The sequence below is a fragment of the Salmo salar genome, chromosome ssa25 (genome assembly GCF_905237065.1).
Source record: "Salmo salar chromosome ssa25, Ssal_v3.1, whole genome shotgun sequence".
Taxonomy (NCBI): Eukaryota; Metazoa; Chordata; class Actinopteri; order Salmoniformes; family Salmonidae; genus Salmo; species Salmo salar.
Genome location: NC_059466.1, coordinates 35,189,279 through 35,207,991, shown reverse-complemented (window position 1 = coordinate 35,207,991; position 18,713 = coordinate 35,189,279). Strand labels below are relative to the sequence as shown.

At 43.7% G+C, this 18,713-nt stretch overlaps 1 protein-coding gene across 4 annotated transcripts in view; it reads right to left on the bottom strand.

The window, feature by feature from the left end:
* LOC106595389 (unconventional myosin-XVI) overlaps positions 1 to 18,713 on the bottom strand; it is a 242,290-nt gene that overhangs the window by 115,576 nt on the left and 108,001 nt on the right. For all 4 annotated transcript variants that reach the window (XM_045707327.1, XM_045707325.1, XM_045707326.1 and 1 more), the window contains 2 exons: positions 15,947 to 16,012; positions 3,516 to 3,643 (listed from right to left, as the gene is read on the bottom strand). In XM_045707327.1, the coding sequence (XP_045563283.1) occupies positions 3,516 to 3,643; positions 15,947 to 16,012 (194 nt within the window). The remainder of the gene's footprint in view (positions 1 to 3,515; positions 3,644 to 15,946; positions 16,013 to 18,713) is intronic.

Here is an 18,713-nt window from a genome sequence, read left to right as displayed (position 1 = left end):
AACAAATGTCTGATTCAGTTGGGTCCTCTACTAATGTACTAGACTATGTTAGTCAAGTCCGGGAGCGGTTGCATGACGCCTGTGCTGTAGCCAGAGAAAATCTGTCTACCACACAAAAGAAAATGAAACGTCATTTTGATGTTAAATCTGTGTTTCGTTCTTTTGAACCAGGTGACCAAGTCTTGGTGTTGTTGCCGGTACCTGGCTCGTGTCTCTCTTCCAGTTTCTCTGGCCCATATGTAGTGGACCGAAAACTCAGTGATACTGATTATGTTATCAAAACGCCAGACCGTAGACGACCATTCCGGGTATGTCACGTTAACATGATTAAAGCCTATCTGGTTAGAGGTGGTATCGAGTCTCCCATTACCAGTGAAAAACCTGTTGTATCCTCTGTTGCTTCTGTGAGCCTGGTTACTCACCCAGGAGTCAGCATAAATGATGAGGACGGTTTGGTGATGCGGAATACTCCTGAGCAGTGTGCTCGTTTGTGTATTTCGGAGATGGTGGCGTCTCACCCAACCCATTTGTTGCATTTGAATGATCAGCAGAGATCTGATATTGAGTTACTAATCACTGATTTTCCAAGTCTCTTTCAGGATGTTCCCAGTCGTACCAATGTGTTGAAACATGATATAAATGTAGGTGATGCTGCTCCAATCAAACAGCACCCTTATCGTGTGAATTCAATCAAGAGAGGAGTGATGAAGAAAGAGGTAACTTATTTACTGGAAAATGAGATGGCAATCCCCAGTGGCAGTCCTTGGAGTTCCCCCTGTCTGCTGATTCCAAAGCCTGACGGGACTCAAAGGTTTTGCACTGACTACAGGAAAGTGAATAATGTAACTATACCTGACTCATTCCCTTTACCTCACATGGATGACTGTATAGACACCATTGGATCGGCTGCGTATGTTACGAAGCTTGACTTGTTAAAAGGTTATTGGCAGGTGCCTTTAACCCCTCGTGCCTCTGAGGTGTCTGCTTTTGTAACTCCTGACAGTTTCTGCCAGTACACAGTGATGGCTTTTGGAATGAGGAATGCTCCGGCCACGTTTCAACGTTTGGTAAATATTGTATTGGCTGATGTTCCTGATTGTACTGCATATCTGGATGACCTGGTTGTTCATTCGACTACCTGGCTTAATCACATGAGCACATTGAGGGCTGTGTTTGCACGCTTGGCCAACGCTTCTTTGACCCTTAACTTAGCCAAATGTGAGTTTGGAAAGGCAACTGTTACATATTTGGGTAAAGAGGTAGGTCGGGGTCAGGTGCGTACCGTAGCAGCTAAGGTGGATGCTATCACCCGGTTTCCTGCCCCTGCCACTCGCCGAGAATTACGCAGATTCTTAGGCATGACGGGTTATTATCGTAAATTTTGTAGGAATTTCTCAACAGTTGTAGCCCCAATGACTAGGTTACTCAGTCCTTCAGTGTCCTTTGAGTGGACCGCTGAATGTCAATCTGCTTTTGACTCTGTAAAAGCACTATTGTGTACTTCTCCTGTTCTTTCTGCCCCTGATTTCCAGAAACCATTTAAGTTGGAGGTGGATGCCAGTTCAGTGGGTGCAGGTGCTGTACTATTACAGGAACACGATGGTCTAGATCACCCTGTTTGCTACTTCTCTCGTAAATTCAACAGCTGTCAGTCACGTTATTCCACTATCGAACAGGAGACCCTGGCGCTGTTATTTGCCCTACAATTTTTTGAGGTTTATGTTGGCTCCAGTGTGTTGCCTGTTGTGGTATACACAGACCACAACCCTTTAACTTTCTTGAGCCGCATGTATAACCACAACCAACGTCTTATGCGTTGGGCGTTGGTTATACAGGGTTATAATTTAGAAATTCAGCACATAAAGGGTTCAGAAAACATAGTTGCGGACGCTTTGTCCCGTGCCTAGTTAAAAAAAAAGATAAGTAATAATAGAACAAGGCCTTGATAACTTTGGTGTTGTAAGAAAAATATATGTAAGGGTTTTATCATAAACCCAGGGGTTTACTCTTTTTTGTGGGGGGCGTGTTACGTGTTACATTTTTCTTGTTCCCCATTTTCCCCTGTTAGTGTGTTTGTGTCCTGGGCATTACAGGTGTACCGAGTTGCGGCTAACGATGGTGGGCGTGGCTGTAGCTGATTACAGAGAGGATATCTGTTTGCCGTGTGAGAAGAGAAGGGAGGGGGGGAGAGAGAGAGGACACTTGTTTTTTGTTTGATTATTTGTGTTAATTTCCTTGTGTTTCAGCCTGTCCTCCTGAGGCGCTCCACCCTACCTAGGTCCTGGAGAAGGGAAAAGGTAGATCTGCCCATGGGTGTACATTCTCACGTAGATAACCCATTGTTTTATACACTAGGTTAGCCGGGCGGGTGTCACCCTTGTATTTTTCTTGGAACCAGGTAGGACAGTGGGTTAGGGTTTAGAGTGTGTTAGGAAGGATTAGGTGTGTAGAAGAGGAGGGACCTTTTGTTTATTTTCATTACTTGGACCCCGATCCCAAACATTTCCCTTCTCTTACCTTCCCTTGTTGTGGTTGTTTTGTTTCTTATTGATTATTTATGGGTGTGTTATATTGTTTATTTAACTAATTCACTAAACATCCCCTGAGGGTTAAAATTGAGTTCTGGTTGTGGTCTGATTTATTTATCGCTCATCGCACCCCACATTTCTTCCCCTTTCATCTGTATTACCTGGTGTGTTTAGGCCCAGGCATTTACGTCTCCTCCTCAGACGAGCTACACCCGAGGGGAGAACGTATAACACACACACACACACACACACACACACACACCAGCTATGTATCACTTAGCAGATGGCTTTCGAAGGTCATTTAAGCCACCACTAATGACGGCGCTGTGTGTGTCTTTGAGTGTGTGTGTGTGCAACATTTTGTCCTCCTACTAATAACTATGCTGAGAGTTTGAAGTGCAGAGTCGTTTACCCCTCTTTTTATTTACATGGCTTTATTCGATTTCAAGGGCGTTTTGTGCTCCTAGGCATGTGTCTATACCCTGGCCTCGTGTGTGTGTGCGTGTGTACCCTGCCCTTGAGGGACCTAACATTTTGACTCCTTCCAGCTCAGTGGAGCATGGAGACTGTGTGTGTGTGTGTGTAATGGATAGCTGGCGGCTGAAGTGCATTAACTCACTACCAGATCCGCTGCGACTCAGCGGGAACGGCAATGGAGAGCCGGAACGGGATTTAATTGCAATCAGGAAGCTGCCTCCGTCCAGCCAGGGACAAAGAAAAGAGCAGGCTGCGCCAAAGCTCCGAGAACCATTAATCTCTCTGGGAGCGCTTAACTGACCTGCTGGGGAGGGTCTGGGCAAATTGGGCAGTGGCCCTTACTTCACCATTCACCTACTCTAAATCATTAACTGACTCTAAATCATTAACTGATTGGAGTTAATGATCTGAATGAAATACTAATGCTTTCTCACGGAGGTGATACTGGCACTTGTTTAGTGATTGTGTGCAGGTTTGCACATGTGCATGCATTTGAATATGTGTGTTTACCTGAGGATGAAGCATTGTGGGCGTCGCTCCTGCAGCATCATGTGGTAGGCCCTCTCTGCTGAGGAGAAGATGTGAGGAGGCAGAGAGGAGCACAAACGCCCTGAAGAACTCAGATACAACTGACTCACCTGATAGAGAGAGGTATAGACAGAGAGAGGGAGAGATATAGAGGGAGAGAGGTATAGACAGAGAGAGGGATAGGGAGAAAGGTATAGAGAGAGTCAGAGAGAGTCAGGAAGAGAGAGATATAGAGAGAGGTCATGATCAGATAAGCTCCTGCATTTTTCAGCATGTTCTTAAAAAAAGAGATTTAGAGTTAGATAAACTTTGATTTTTTTGTCAGGAACATTTACAGGATGCTACCCTCTACAACATAACCTTCACTCCAAATCAACTCAAAACCTACAACCTGATTTTGGACAGAATTATGTAATCACCTGGAAGGCTTATTCAGCAAATTCTCTGGAAAACAACAGAAACCTGAAAACACCATCCATCCTGAAACTGAGTGAGTAATGTTTAGTCTGAAGTTATATTTTATTTCCAAAAGCCAAGAATAAAAACACATTACATTACTTTATAAGGACTGAACGCTAAATTAAGGCTGCCAAGCTTGATACAACTTCAATTAGCACTGATGTGTCAGGTGAGAGGTGTCAAAGTCCTTCAGCCCAACAATGGCAGGAGAGTCGCACAGTCTACTCAAACCAAATGGAGAGGCCTTAGAAGCTGCCTCCTGCTGTTCAGAGGTAATTAAATACAGTACCCTGTGTATGTAAAGAATGATAAGGCAAGAAAAGATCACAAAATGAAGCTCCTTATGGAAAATCAAGAGACACTTTTTGCTGACTATTATAAAAATGGGAACATCAACAACCTCATCTTCCACACAAACCATCCCCTGGCATGGCACAGTGCTATATTAACCAGACCATCCCCTGGCATGGCACAGTGCTATATTAACCAGACCATCCCCTGGCATGGCACAGTGCTATATTAACCAGACCATCCCCTGGCATGGCACAGTGCTATATTAACCAGACCATCCCCTGGCATGGCACAGTGCTATATTAACCAGACCATCCCCTGGCATGGCACAGTGCTATATTAACCAGACCATCCCCTGGCATGGCACAGTGCTATATTAGCACACTACCCCTCAGTTAAGACAGGGGGTGTTAACAAGGGTTGGAAACTCAGGATACTAGACAACGAGGAGTCAGCAAATATATATCTCTATAAGTCTGGAACAGTAATGGTACAGGGCAACCCCAAACAGTTTCAGCTGGACTTTCACCTAATCAAAGAATTAGCCCAGCAGGAGAAGCTCTCCCTTGAGAAAGATACCCCCACCCCGAGCGGGTAAGACCAGACCCCTTCATTATACACTGCTCCAAAAAATAAAGGGAACGCTTAAACAACACAATGTAACTCCAAGTCAATCACACTTCTGTGAAATCAAACTGTCCATTTAGGAAGCAACACTGATTGACAATACATTTCACATGCTGTTGTGCAAATGGAATAGACAACAGGTGGAAATTATAGGCAATTAGCAAGACACCCCCAATAAAGGAGTGGTTCTGCAGGTGGGGACCACAGACCACGTCTCAGTTCCTATGCTTCCTGGCTGATGTTTTGGTCACTTTTGAATGCTGGCGGTGCTTTCATTCTAGTGGTAGCATGAGACGGAGTCTACAACCCACACAAGTGGCTCAGGTAGTACAGCTCATCCAGGACGGCACATCAATGCGAGCTGTGGCAAGAAGGTTTGCTGTGTCTGTCAACGTAGTGTCCAGAGCATGGAGGCGCTACCAGGAGACAGGCCAGTACATCACGAGACGTAGAGGAGGTCGTAGGAGGGCAACAACCCAGCAGCAGGACCGCTACCTCCGCCTTTGTGCAAGGAGGAGCAGGAGGAGCACTGCCAGAGCCCTGCAAAATGACCTCCAGCAGGCCACAAATGTGCATGTGTCTGCTCAAACGGTCAGAAACAGACTCCATGAGGGTGGTATGAGGGCCCAACGTCCACAGGTGGGGGTTGTGCTTACAGCCCAACACCGTGCAGGACGTTTGGCATTTGCCAGAGAACACCAAGATTGGCAAATTCGCCACTGGCGCCCTGTGCTCTTCACAGATGAAATCAGGTTCACACTGAGCATGTGACAGACGTGACAGAGTCTGGAGACGCCGTGGAGAACGTTCTGCTGCCTGCAACATCCTCCAGCATGACCGGTTTGGCGGTGGGTCAGTCATGGTGTGGGGTGGCATTTCTTTGGGGGGCCACACAGCCCTCCATGTGCTCGCCAGAGGTAGCCTGACTGCCATTAAGTACCGAGATGAGATCCTCAGACCCCTTGTGAGACCATATGCTGGTGCGGTTGGCCCTGGGTTCCTCCTAATGCGAGACAATGCTAGACCTCATGTGGCTGGAGTGTGTCAGCAGTTCCTGCAAGAGGAAGGCATTGATGCTATGGACTGGCCCGCCCGTTCCCCAGACCTGAATCCAATTGAGCACATCTGGGACATCATGTCTCACTCCATCCACCAACGCCACGTTGCACCACAGACTGTCCAGGAGTTGGCGGATGCTTTAGTCCAGGTCTGGGAGGAGATCCCTCAGGAGACCATCCGCCACCTCATCAGGAGCATGCCCAGGCGTTGTAGGGAGGTCATACAGGCACGTGGAGGACACACACACTACTGAGCCTCATTTTGACTTGTTTTAAGGACATTACATCAAAGTTGGATCAGCCTGTAGTGTGGTTTTCCACTTTAATTTTGAGTGTGACTCCAAATCCAGACCTCCATGGGTTGATAAATTGGATTTCCATTGATTATTTTTGTGTGATTTTGTTGTCAGCACATTCAACTATGTAAAGAAAAAAGTATTTAATACGATTATTTCTTTCATTCAGATCTAGGATGTGTTGTTTAAGTGTTCCCTTTATTTTTTTGAGCAGAATATAACCCCACAGACGAGCAACCCTAAGCGAAAAGTCAACCTCCCAGCACAGAGTACTACTCCTTCATTGAAATGAAGGATACATTTACCCAGCTGGAGGAAATGGCAGGTGGAGCTGGAACAGCAGGTGATTACACTCCAGTCAGCACCGACCCAGACAACAGTCCAGCACAACACCCCATTAACCAGACCCGGAGAGCTGGAGGTGGAGAGAGACATATCTGCACTCTGGACTGTGGTGAGAAAACTTCAATATAAAAAGCAAGAGCAGGAGAAGAACAGAGCACTAGAGGAGAGGATCAGACTGCTGGAGGAGAGGACGAGGGGGATGGCGTGTGACAGAACAACCCACTAGAGAGGTGGTCACCCCTGCAGAGAAGCCAGCAGACCAGCCCTTCTCAGCTCCCAACAAAAGTCTCGACACCACAGCAGAACAGTCCACACCAGACCCTGACCATAGCATCGACATCACAGCAGACAAATGAAGAACCCCAAGCCCAGGGGATCTCACCCCCTCTGAGCACCCCCCCTGTCAGCCACCCTGATAGCCCTCCTGACAACCCCCCACACCCACTGAGGACATACACAAGACACAGATTGTACTACTTATGGACTCAAATGGGAAATATATAAAATAAAAACAACTTTTTCCCCAAACACAGAGTGTCCAAACACCTTCTTTCCGAGGACCAACTAGGTTCACCTAGCCACATAATAATACACACAGGCACAAACGACCTGAGAACACAGCAGGAAAGGGTGGCCACAGCACTGAAGGGAGTGATTGAAAAAGCTTCTTCTACTTTCCCCACCCTGCTACCACGAAAAGACTTCCACCCTGCTACCGTACAGCAGGTAAACGCAAGTATTTTCCGTGACTGTGCCTCAGAACCAAATGTTTTCCTGGCCCACCACTCCACCCTGGACTTGAACAGCCTCTATGACCAGGTCCACCTATACAAGGCAGCAGTGCCCACCTTCGCCCGGACTCTAAAGGACATCGCCCTCAAATGCAGCCCCAACACTTCACACAGGAGCAACAGATCAGTAGACACCCCGCCCAGACCAGCGAGACACTCTCCCAGACCTGCGGGACCCCCCCTGGACCTACACATAGAGGACCCATGCCGAGAAGACCTATATCCAGACCACAACACCACCAGCCACATACACACCCCCATCCCAACCAATCAACACCCCCCCAAGTCAACCATGCCTACACCCCATTTAGGCCCCCTCAGATCAGACCTATGCCCTCCTGCCCACCCCAAGCACCCCACTCCCGCAAAGAGTGCCTCAACATGGAAGTCACACATACGCCCAGGCCGTGAGCGGGCAAAAAGGCCCAACCCCCACTCTTACACTAGCCCAAGCCAATGGCATGTACCCGATGCTCAGCAGGCTCTGCTCACACTTACTGGCCTGAGGCTGACCTCAACCCAGAGTCTCTCAGAGTGTTCACAGTCAGCCCACTGACACCCCTATCAGACCACAGCAAAATCACAGTCTACTTGAACAGAGCAATACTCAATCATGAGGCATCAAAGCCAAAGGAACTGAGTAATATTAAGAAATGCTATAGATGGAAGGAATGTAGTTTGGAAACCTACCAAAAAAACAATTAGGCAACAACAAATTCAATCGCTTTTAGACAACTTCCTGGACAAACGTTCCACAGTAATAGAGAAGGTGTAAAATTGGCAGTAGAAAATCTTAACAATATATTCAACCTCTCAGCTTCCCTATCAAATCTAAAAATCTCAAATAGAAAACCGAAGAAAATGAACAACAATGACAAATGGTTTGATGAAGAATGCAAAAATCAAAGAAAAAAATGGAGAAACCTGTCCAACCAAAAACATAGAGACCCGGAAAACCTGAATCTACGCCTTCACTATGGTGAATCACTAAACAATACAGAAATACATTACGGTAAAAGAAGGAACGGCACGTCATCGATCACCTCAATGTAATTGAAGAATCCATAGACTAATCACTTCTGTGAAAATAGGAAAACACTAAACAAACAACAACACAAAGAATTTTCTATCCAAAATGGAGATGTATGGGTAAACCACTTCTCCAATCTCTTTGGCTCTATAACAAAGAAAAACAGCAAAAACACATACATGATCAAATACAAATCTTAGAATCAACTATTAAAGACAACCAGAACTCACTGGATTCACCAATTACATTGAGTGAACTACAGGACAAAATAAAAACTCTCCAACCCAAAAAGGCCTGTGGTGTTGATGGTATCCTCAATGAAATTATCAAATATACAGACAACAAATTCCATTTGGCTATACTAAAACTCTTTAACATCATCCTTAGCTCTGGCATCTTCCCCAATATTTGGAACCAAGGACTGATCACCTCAATCCACAAAAGTGGAGACAGATTTGACCCCAATAACGACTGTGGGATTATCATTGACAGCAGACTTGTACATTTCCTCAGTGAAAACATTGTACTGAGCAAATGTCAAATTGGCTTTTTACCAAATTATCGTACGACAGACCACGTGTTGACCCTGCACACCCTAATAGACAAAGAAACAAAACAAAACAAAGGCAAAGTCTCCTCATGCTTTGTTGATTTAAAAAAAGACTACATTTGTCATGAGGGTCTGCTATACAAGTTGATGGAAAGGGGTGTTGGGGGAAAAACATACAACAATTTTAAATCCATGTACACAAACAACAAGTGTGCGGTTAAAATAAGAAAAAAACACACACATTTCTTCCCACAGGGCCGTGGCGTGAGACAGGGATGCAGCTTTAAGCCCTACTCTCTTCAACATATATACTGCTCAAAAAATAAAGGGAACACTTAAACAACACAATGTAACTCCAAGTCAATCACACTTCTGTGAAATCAAACTGTCCACTTAGGAAGCAACACTGATTGACAATAAATTTTACATGCTGTTGTGCCAATGGAATAGACAACAGGTGGAAATTATAGGCAATATGCAAGACACCCCCAATAAAGGAGTGGTTCTGCAGGTGGTAACCACAGACCACTTCTCAGTTCCTATGCTTCCTGGCTGATGTTTTGGTCACTTTTGAATGCTGACGGTGCTTTCACTCTAGTGGTAGCATGAGACGGAGTCTACAACCCACACAAGTGGCTCAGGTAGTGCAGCTCATCCAGGATGGCACATCAATGCAAGCTGTGGCAAGAAGGTTTGCTGTGTCTGTCAGCGTAGTGTCCAGAGCATGGAGGCGCTACCAGGAGACAGGCCAGTACATCAGGAGACGTGGAGGAGGCCGTAGGAGGGCAACAACCCAGCAGCAGGACCGCTACCTCCACCTTTGTGCAAGGAGGAGCAGGAGGAGCACTGCCAGAGCCCTGCAAAATGACCTCCAGTAGGCCACAAATGTGCATGTGTCTGCTCAAACGGTCAGAAACAGATTCCATGAGGGTGGTATGAGGGCCCGACGTCCACAGGTTGGGGTTGTGCTTACAGCCCAACACCGGGCAGGACGTTTGAAATTTGCCAGAGAACACCAAGATTGGTCAATTCGCCACTGGCGCCCTGTGCTCTTCACAGATGAAAGCAGGTTCACACTGAGCACGTGACAGACGTGACAGAGTCTGGAGACGCCGTGGAGAACGTTCTGCTGCCTGCAACATCCTCCAGCATGACCGGTTTGGCGGTGGGTCAGTCATGGTGTGGGGTGGCATTTCTTTGGGGGGCCGCACAGCCCTCCATGTGCTCGCCAGAGGTAGCCTGAATGCCATTGGGTACCGAGATGAGATCCTCAGACCCCTTGTGAGACCATATGCTGGTGCGGTTGGCCCTGGATTCCTCCTAATGCAAGACAATGCTAGACCTCATGTGGCTGGAGTGTGTCAGCAGTTCCTGCAAGAGGAAGGCATTGATGCTATGGACTGGCCTGCCTGTTCCCCAGACCTGAATCCAATTGAGCACATCTGGGACATCATGTCTCGCTCCATCCAAGAACGCCATGTTGCACCACAGACTGTCCAGGAGTTGGCGGATGCTTTAGTCCAGGTCTGGGAGGAGATCCCTCAGGAGACCATCCGCCACCTCATCAGGAGCATGCCCAGGCGTTGTAGGGCGTTTGTTTTGGTTTTCCTTCTTTGTCCTAAATAAAAAAGAAGATGAGTATACATTTTCCCGCTGCGTTTTGGTCTACACCCTATGACACCCGTGACAAATACCACAGTGTGCCATCACAGCAGCAAGATTTGTGACCTGTACCCACAAGAAAAAGTAAACCAGTGAAGAACAAAACACCATTGAAAATACAACCCATATTTATGCTTATTTATTTTCCCTTTTGTACTTTAACTATTTGTACATCGTTCCAACACTGTCTATATACATAATATGACATTTGCAATGTCTTTATTCTTTTGGAACATTTGTGAGTGTAACGTTTATTTTGATTGTTTATTTCACTTTGCCAAAGCAAGTGAAATAGATAATAAACAATGTAAACATATGTTTCCCATGCCAATAAAGCCCCTTGAATTGAGAGAGAGAGTCAGGGAGAGAGAGAGAGAGTCAGGGAGAGAGAGAGAGAGTCAGGGAGAGAGAGAGAGTCAGGGAGAGAGAGAGAGAGAGTCAGGGAGAGAGAGAGAGAGAGTCAGGGAGAGAGAGAGAGAGTCAGGGAGAGAGAGAGAGAGTCAGGGAGAGAGAGAGAGAGAGTCAGGGAGAGAGAGAGTCAGGGAGAGAGAGAGTCAGGGAGAGAGAGAGAGAGTCAGAGAGAGAGAGAGTCAGGGAGAGAGAGAGAGAGAGTCAGGGAGAGAGAGAGAGAGAGAGAGAGTCAGGGAGAGAGAGAGAGAGAGTCAGGGAGAGAGAGAGAGAGAGTCAGGGAGAGAGAGAGAGTCAGGGAGAGAGAGAGAGAGAGAGAGAGAGAGTCAGGGAGAGAGAGAGTCAGGGAGAGAGAGAGAGTCAGGGAGAGAGAGAGTCAGGGAGAGAGCGAGAGAGTCAGGGAGAGAGAGAGAGTCAGGGAGAGAGAGAGAGAGTCAGGGAGAGAGAGAGAGTCAGTCAGAGAGAGGGAGAGAGTCAGTCAGAGAGAGCGAGAGAGAAAGAGGGATAAAGAGAGAACAGATGAGTTTATAGAGCATAGTGTTAAAGCCCATTTATACATCACACACACACACACACACACACACTTGCCCTGATACATAAAGGACATTATATCCTGCCCCACACCTAGTGTAGTGTGTTTCAAGGATCTCTGTGGCACTAATCATGTTCAGAACAGCATGGCTTCTGTCCACTCCTGTACTAGCCTGAGCCACATCAAACACTATGTCCAATGTCCACAAGCAATACATTAACTATCCCAACCCCAAAACCCAACCCGTAATAAAATACATTCACCAGTCCAGCACCACCCCCCCCTCCAAAACCCAGCTTCAAATACCTTACTACCCTGCCTAGGCCTTGCCACAGTAGGCAGAGTGATGATAGTCATCTGGTTGTATTGTATATCTTCAGACAGTGAGAACAGCTTGTCCCCCTGATGGAACTGTTCAGCTGTCATGGCCATTTTAGCCACACAAGGCAGGTTATGGCAGATACACCACATGTGAGGTACATCAGACATAGCCTACCACGTAGCCTGTGTCAGACATAGCCTACCACGTAGCCTGTGTCAGACATAGCCTACCACGTAGCCTGTGTCAGACATAGCCTTCCACTTAGCCTGTGTCAGACATAGCCTTCCACTTAGCCTGTGTCAGACATAGCCTTCCACTTAGCCTGTGTCAGACATAGCCTACCACGTGGAAACCCTGTGTCAGACACAGTCTACCACATAGCCTGTGTCAGACATAGCCTACCACGTGGAAACCCTGTGTCAGACATAGTCTACCACGTAGCCTGTGTCAGACATAGTCTACCACGTAGCCTGGAAACCCTGTATCAGACATAGACCACGTGGAAACCCTGTATCAGACATAGACCACGTGGAAACCCTGTATCAGACATAGACTACCACGTGGAAACCCTGTGTCAGACATAGACTACCACGTGGAAACCCTGTATCAGACATAGACTACCATGTGGAAACCCTGTATCAGACATAGACTACCACGTGGAAACCCTGTATCAGACATAGACTACCACGTGGAAACCCTGTATCAGACATAGACTACCATGTGGAAACCCTGTATCAGACATAGACTACCACGTGGAAACCCTGTATCAGACATAGACTACCACGTGGAAACCCTGTATCAGACATAGACTACCACGTGGAAACCCTGTGTCAGACATAGACTACCACGTGGAAACCCTGTGTCTGACATAGACTACCACGTGGAAACCCTGTGTCAGACATAGACTACCACGTGGAAACCCTGTGTCTGACATAGACTACCACGTGGAAACCCTGTGTCAGACATAGACTACCACGTGGAAACCCTGTGTCAGACATAGACTACCACGTGGAAACCCTGTGTCAGACATAGCCTACCACGTGGAAACCCTGTGTCTGACATAGACTACCACGTGGAAACCCTGTGTCTGACATAGACTACCACGTGGAAACCCTGTATCAGACATAGACTACCACGTGGAAACCCTGTGTCAGACATAGACTACCACGTGGAAACCCTGTGTCAGACATAGACTACCACGTGGAAACCCTGTGTCAGACATAGACTACCACGTGGAAACTCTGTATCAGACACAGACTACCACGTGGAAACCCTGTGTCAGACATAGACTACCACGTGGAAACCCTGTATCAGACATAGACTACCACGTGGAAACCCTGTGTCAGACATAGACTACCACGTGGAAACCCTGTGTCAGACACAGACTACCACGTGGAAACCCTGTGTCAGACATAGACTACCACGTGGAAACCCTGTGTCAGACTCAGACTACCACGTGGAAACCCTGTGTCAGACATAGCTAAGAGCCTGTCTAAGAGAGATTACATGTGTACTTTATGTAAAGACTGAAAGAAACAGGTTTCTGTCAGCGTTATGTAAATGCCTGTCTGATACAGTAAGATACGTGTACGCACACCATAAACGCCTGTCTAGGCTACGGCCCAGCAGATATACAGTCTGTGTGTGTGTGTGTGTGTGTGTGTGTGTGTGTGTGTGTGTGTGTGTGTGTGTGTGTGTGTGTGTGTGTGTGTGTGTGTGTGTGTGTGTGTGTGTGTGTGTGTGTGTGTGTGGCCTGGCTGGTGTATAATGCAGAATCAGACCTCCACTGTGTATCACTAACTGGAAGAGTGCATTATTAATGGTCCCCATCAAGGCGAAATTTCACCCATTCATACTAGACTAATGACACACCCAACAGGGAACTCAACACACACACACACACTTATAGTGTACAATACATTCAGTCACATACTCTCCATGACTGACAAGATACAGATGAAGTCAGAAGTTTATATAAACTTAGGTTGGAGTCATTAAAACTCGTTTTTCAAACACTCCACACATTTCTTGTTAACAAACTATAGTTTTGGCAAGTCGGTTAGGACATCTACTTGGTGCATGACACAAGTCATTTTTCCAAAAATTGTTTACAGACAGATTATTTAATTTATAATTCACTGTATCACAATTCCAGTAGGTCAGAAGTTTACATACACTAAGTTGACTGTGCCTTTAAACAGCTTGGAAAATTCCAGAAAATGATGTCATGGCTTTAGAAGCTTCTGATAGGCTAAATGACATCATTTGAGTCAATTGTAGGTGTACCTGTAGATGTATTTCAAGGCCTACCTTCAAACTCAGTGCCACTTTTCTTGACATCATGGGAAAATCAAAATAAATCAGCCGACTTCACTAAAATAATTGTAGACCTCCACAAGTCTGGTTCATCCTTGGGAGCAATTTCCAAACGTCTGAAGGTACCACGTTCATCTGTACAAACAATAGTACACAAGTATAAACACCATGGGACCACGTAGCCATCATACCGTTCAGGAAGGAGACCCATTCTGTCTCCTAGAGATGAATGTACTTTGGTGCAAAAAGTGCAAATCAATCCCAGAAAAGTATTTATATCCACAGTAAAACGAGTCCTATATCTACATAACCTGAAAGGCCGCTCAGCAAGGAAGAAGCCACTGCTCCAAAACCGCAATAAAAAAGCCAGACTACGGTTTGCAACTACACATGGGGACAAAGATTGTACTTTTTGGAGAAATGTCCTCTGGTCTGATGGAACAAAAATAGAACTGTTTGGCCATAATGACCTTCGTTATGTTTGGAGGAAAAAGGTGGAGGTTTGCAAGCCGAAGAACACCATCCCAACCGTGAAGCATGGGGGGGTGGCAGCATCATGTTGTGGGGGTACTTTTCTGCAGGAGGGACTGGTGTACTTCACAAAATAGATGGCATAATGAGGTAGGACAATTATGTGGATATATTGAAGCAACATCTCAAGACATCAGTCAGGAAGTTAAAGCTTGGTTGCAAATGGGTCTTCCAAATGGACAATGACCCTAAGCATACTTCCAAAGTTGTGGTAAAATGGCTTAAGGACAACAAAGTCAAGGTATTGGAGTGGCCATCCCAAAGCCCTGACCTCAATCCTATAGAAAATGTGTGGGCAGAACTGAAAAAGCTTGTGCGAGCAAGGAGGCCTACAAACCTGATTCAGTTACACCAGTTCTGTCAGGTGGAATGGGCCAAAATTCACCCATCTTATTGTGGCAAGCTTGGGGAAGGCTACCCAAAACGTTTGACCCAAGATAAACAATTTAAAGGCAATGCTACCAAATACTAATTGAGTGTATGTATACTTCTGACCCACTGGGAATGTGATGAAAGAAATAAAAGCTGAAATAAATCATTCTCTCTACTATTATTCTGACATTTCACATTCTTAAAATAAAGTGGTGATCCTAACTGACCTAAGACAGGGAATTTTTACTAGGATTAAATGTCGGGAATTGTGAAAAACTGAGTTGAAATGTATTTCACTAAGGTGTATGTAAACTTCCAACTTCAACTGTACATGATAGAGATATAGGCCAATAAAACCTTAGACAAATCAAAGGTTTGAGGAAATCTTAGGTTGAGGAAATAAACGTATGTATTACTGCATCTTGTAGTGCAGGGATGGGAAACTGGCGGAACATTTTGCTTAGGGCCACCATGCATGGGTACACAGACCCGCGAGTCACTGCGGCCCCTCAGGGGCTCCCCGAGTGGCGCAGCGGTCTAAGGCACTGCATCTTAGTGCAAGAGGCTTCCCTACAGTCCCTGGTTCAAATGCAGGCTGTATCACATCCAGCTGTGATTGGGGGTCCCATAGGGCAGCGCACCATTGGCCCAGTGTCGTCTGGGTTTGGCCCGGTGTAGGCCGTCATTGTAAATAACAATTTGCTCTTAACTGACTTGCTTAGTTATAAAAAGTTAGCATTTAAAAAATATTTGTACAAAAAAATGGTGAGTACAGATGTTTTGTGGCCCCCACCCCTGCTGTAGTGTGTAGTAAGATACTCACCAGTGTAGAGTAGATGGGGAGGTCTTTGTTAGGATTGACCAGGAGGAGAATGTGTCCGATGTAGGTCTGAAAAAAACAGGCCTTATGTTACTTCACCTGTACAAATGTAAAGTGAGAGAGAGCTTCTATTCCGTGGACGAATGAATAAATACACAATTAAATATTGTAACATCAATGGCGGGGTATACAGTCCACAGAGTTTGGTTTAGGGCATCACTGTGTACTCTTGAACTGAGGCATGTCTGGTCAAACTACCAGCCACTGGGGTTAACACAGAAGTTCACCTAGACCATGTAATAAAACTAATGTCTGTAATCACGTTGTAGCACAAAGCCCCATCCCTCATGGAGCCTGAAGGTCATGTTAGGACTAAGAACTAAATCCCTTCCCCAAACACACAGAGTTGGAGAGGCTTACAGGCCCTCGGCACTACTGCTATGCTAGCCAATTGAGCTAACTGACGATAGCATCTCGTTAGTCAGAGAGAGGACCAGGGGTAATGTACGCTAACTGATCAAACCATTCATCCAACTATGACATCAACGCTGAGTTTATGATGTTGTTATAAAGACAATGTTGTATAGGCTTCATAATGGTGTCAAAGGGTACCGTGTCTCACGGCCAAGGGAGGTGATAGGTAGGCACAGGAGGGATCCATATACGTGAACAATTCTATATCTACGGGTGCACTTCATCTGAAGAGCTGAAACCAACTAACTCAAATACTGTGCCTTCTGTGTAAGAAAGCCTGCCAAAAAAAGGTGTTTGCAATATACTATCCCCATGAACAGGAGGTGTCAGGAAGATAGCCTATGTTATCCCAAATTTTCTATCGCATTACCATATTATTGTTGGCAAAAAACAACTCATACATGAATACGTGCCTTCCAAATCACAAGAGGTAGGCTAAATATCAAGAAAAGAAAACAGGAAAATAAACATGACAATAAATACATCAATAAATACGTCAATAAACATGTCAATAAACATGACAATAAATACGTCAATTAATATGACAATAAATACATCAGTAAACATGACAATAAATACAACAATAAATACATCAATAAACATGACAATAACTACATCAATAAACACGACAATAAATACATCAATAAATACGTCAATAAACATGACATTAAATAAATCAGTATATACATCAAAAAACATGACAACAAAAACATCAATAAACACGACAATAAACACAACAATAACTACATCAAAAAACACATCAATAAAAACAGCAATAAATAAAACAATAAATATATCAAGAACACACATCAATAAAACATCAACAAATAAAACAATAAATACATCAATAAACGCAACAATTAATACATCAATAAACATGACATTAACTACATCAATAAACGCAACAATAAACACATCAATAGATACGTCAATAAACATGACATTAAATACATCAGTATATACGTCAATAAACATGACAGTAAATACATCAAAAAACACATCAATAAAAACAACAATAATTAAAACAATAAATACATCAATAAATACATCAATAAATATGACAATAAATATGTCAATAAACACAACAATAAAAAAGTCAATAAACATGACAATAAACACAATAAATACATCAATAAATACATCGATAAACATGACAATAAACACACCAATAAATACATTAAAAAACAGAAATAAAAACTTCAATAAATGAAACAAAAATACATCACTAAACATGACAATAAATGTGTCAATAAATGTGTCAATAAACATGACAATAAATACATCAATAAATATGACAATAAATACGTCAATAAACATGACAATAAATACGTCAATAAACATGACAACAAATACATAAATAAATACGTCAGTAAATACATCAATTAACAACAATAAATACATCGATAAACACATCCATAAACACGTCAATAAACATGACAATAAATACATCAATAAACATGACAATAAATATGGCAATAAAAGTGGCAATAAATACATCAATAAACATGACAATAAATACGTCAATAAACATGACAATAAAGACAAACATAAATACATCAATAAAGACGACAATAAATACGTCTATAAATATGTCAATGAACACATCAATAAATAAGTCAATAAATACTTCAAAAAACACAACAATTAACTCACCAATAAATGCATCAATAAACACGACAATAAATACAACAATAAATACATAAAAACACATCAATAAAAACATCAATCAATAAAACAATACATCAATAAACATGACAATAAATGTGTGAATAAATGTGTCAATAAACATGACAATAAAAACATCAATTAATACGTCCATAAACATGAGAATAAATACGTCAATTAACATGAGAATAAATACAATAAATATGTCAATAAACATGAAAATAGTTACATCAATACATACGACAATAAAGACGTCAATAAATATGACAATAAATACAACAATGAGCATAACAATAAATACATCAATAAACATGACAACAAATAAATAAATAAATACGTCAATAAATACATCAATTAAAAACACTAAATACATCAGTAAACACATCCATAAACATGACAAAACATACATCAATAAACATGACAATAAATACATCAATAAAAATGGCAATAAATACGTCAATAGACAATAAATAAATAAGTCAATAAACATGACAATAAAGACAACAATAAACATGACAATAAAGACAACAATAAATATGTCAATAAAGACAACAATAAATACATCAATAAATATGAAAATAAATGCGTCAATAAATAACTCAATAAATACTTCAATAAACACAACACTAAA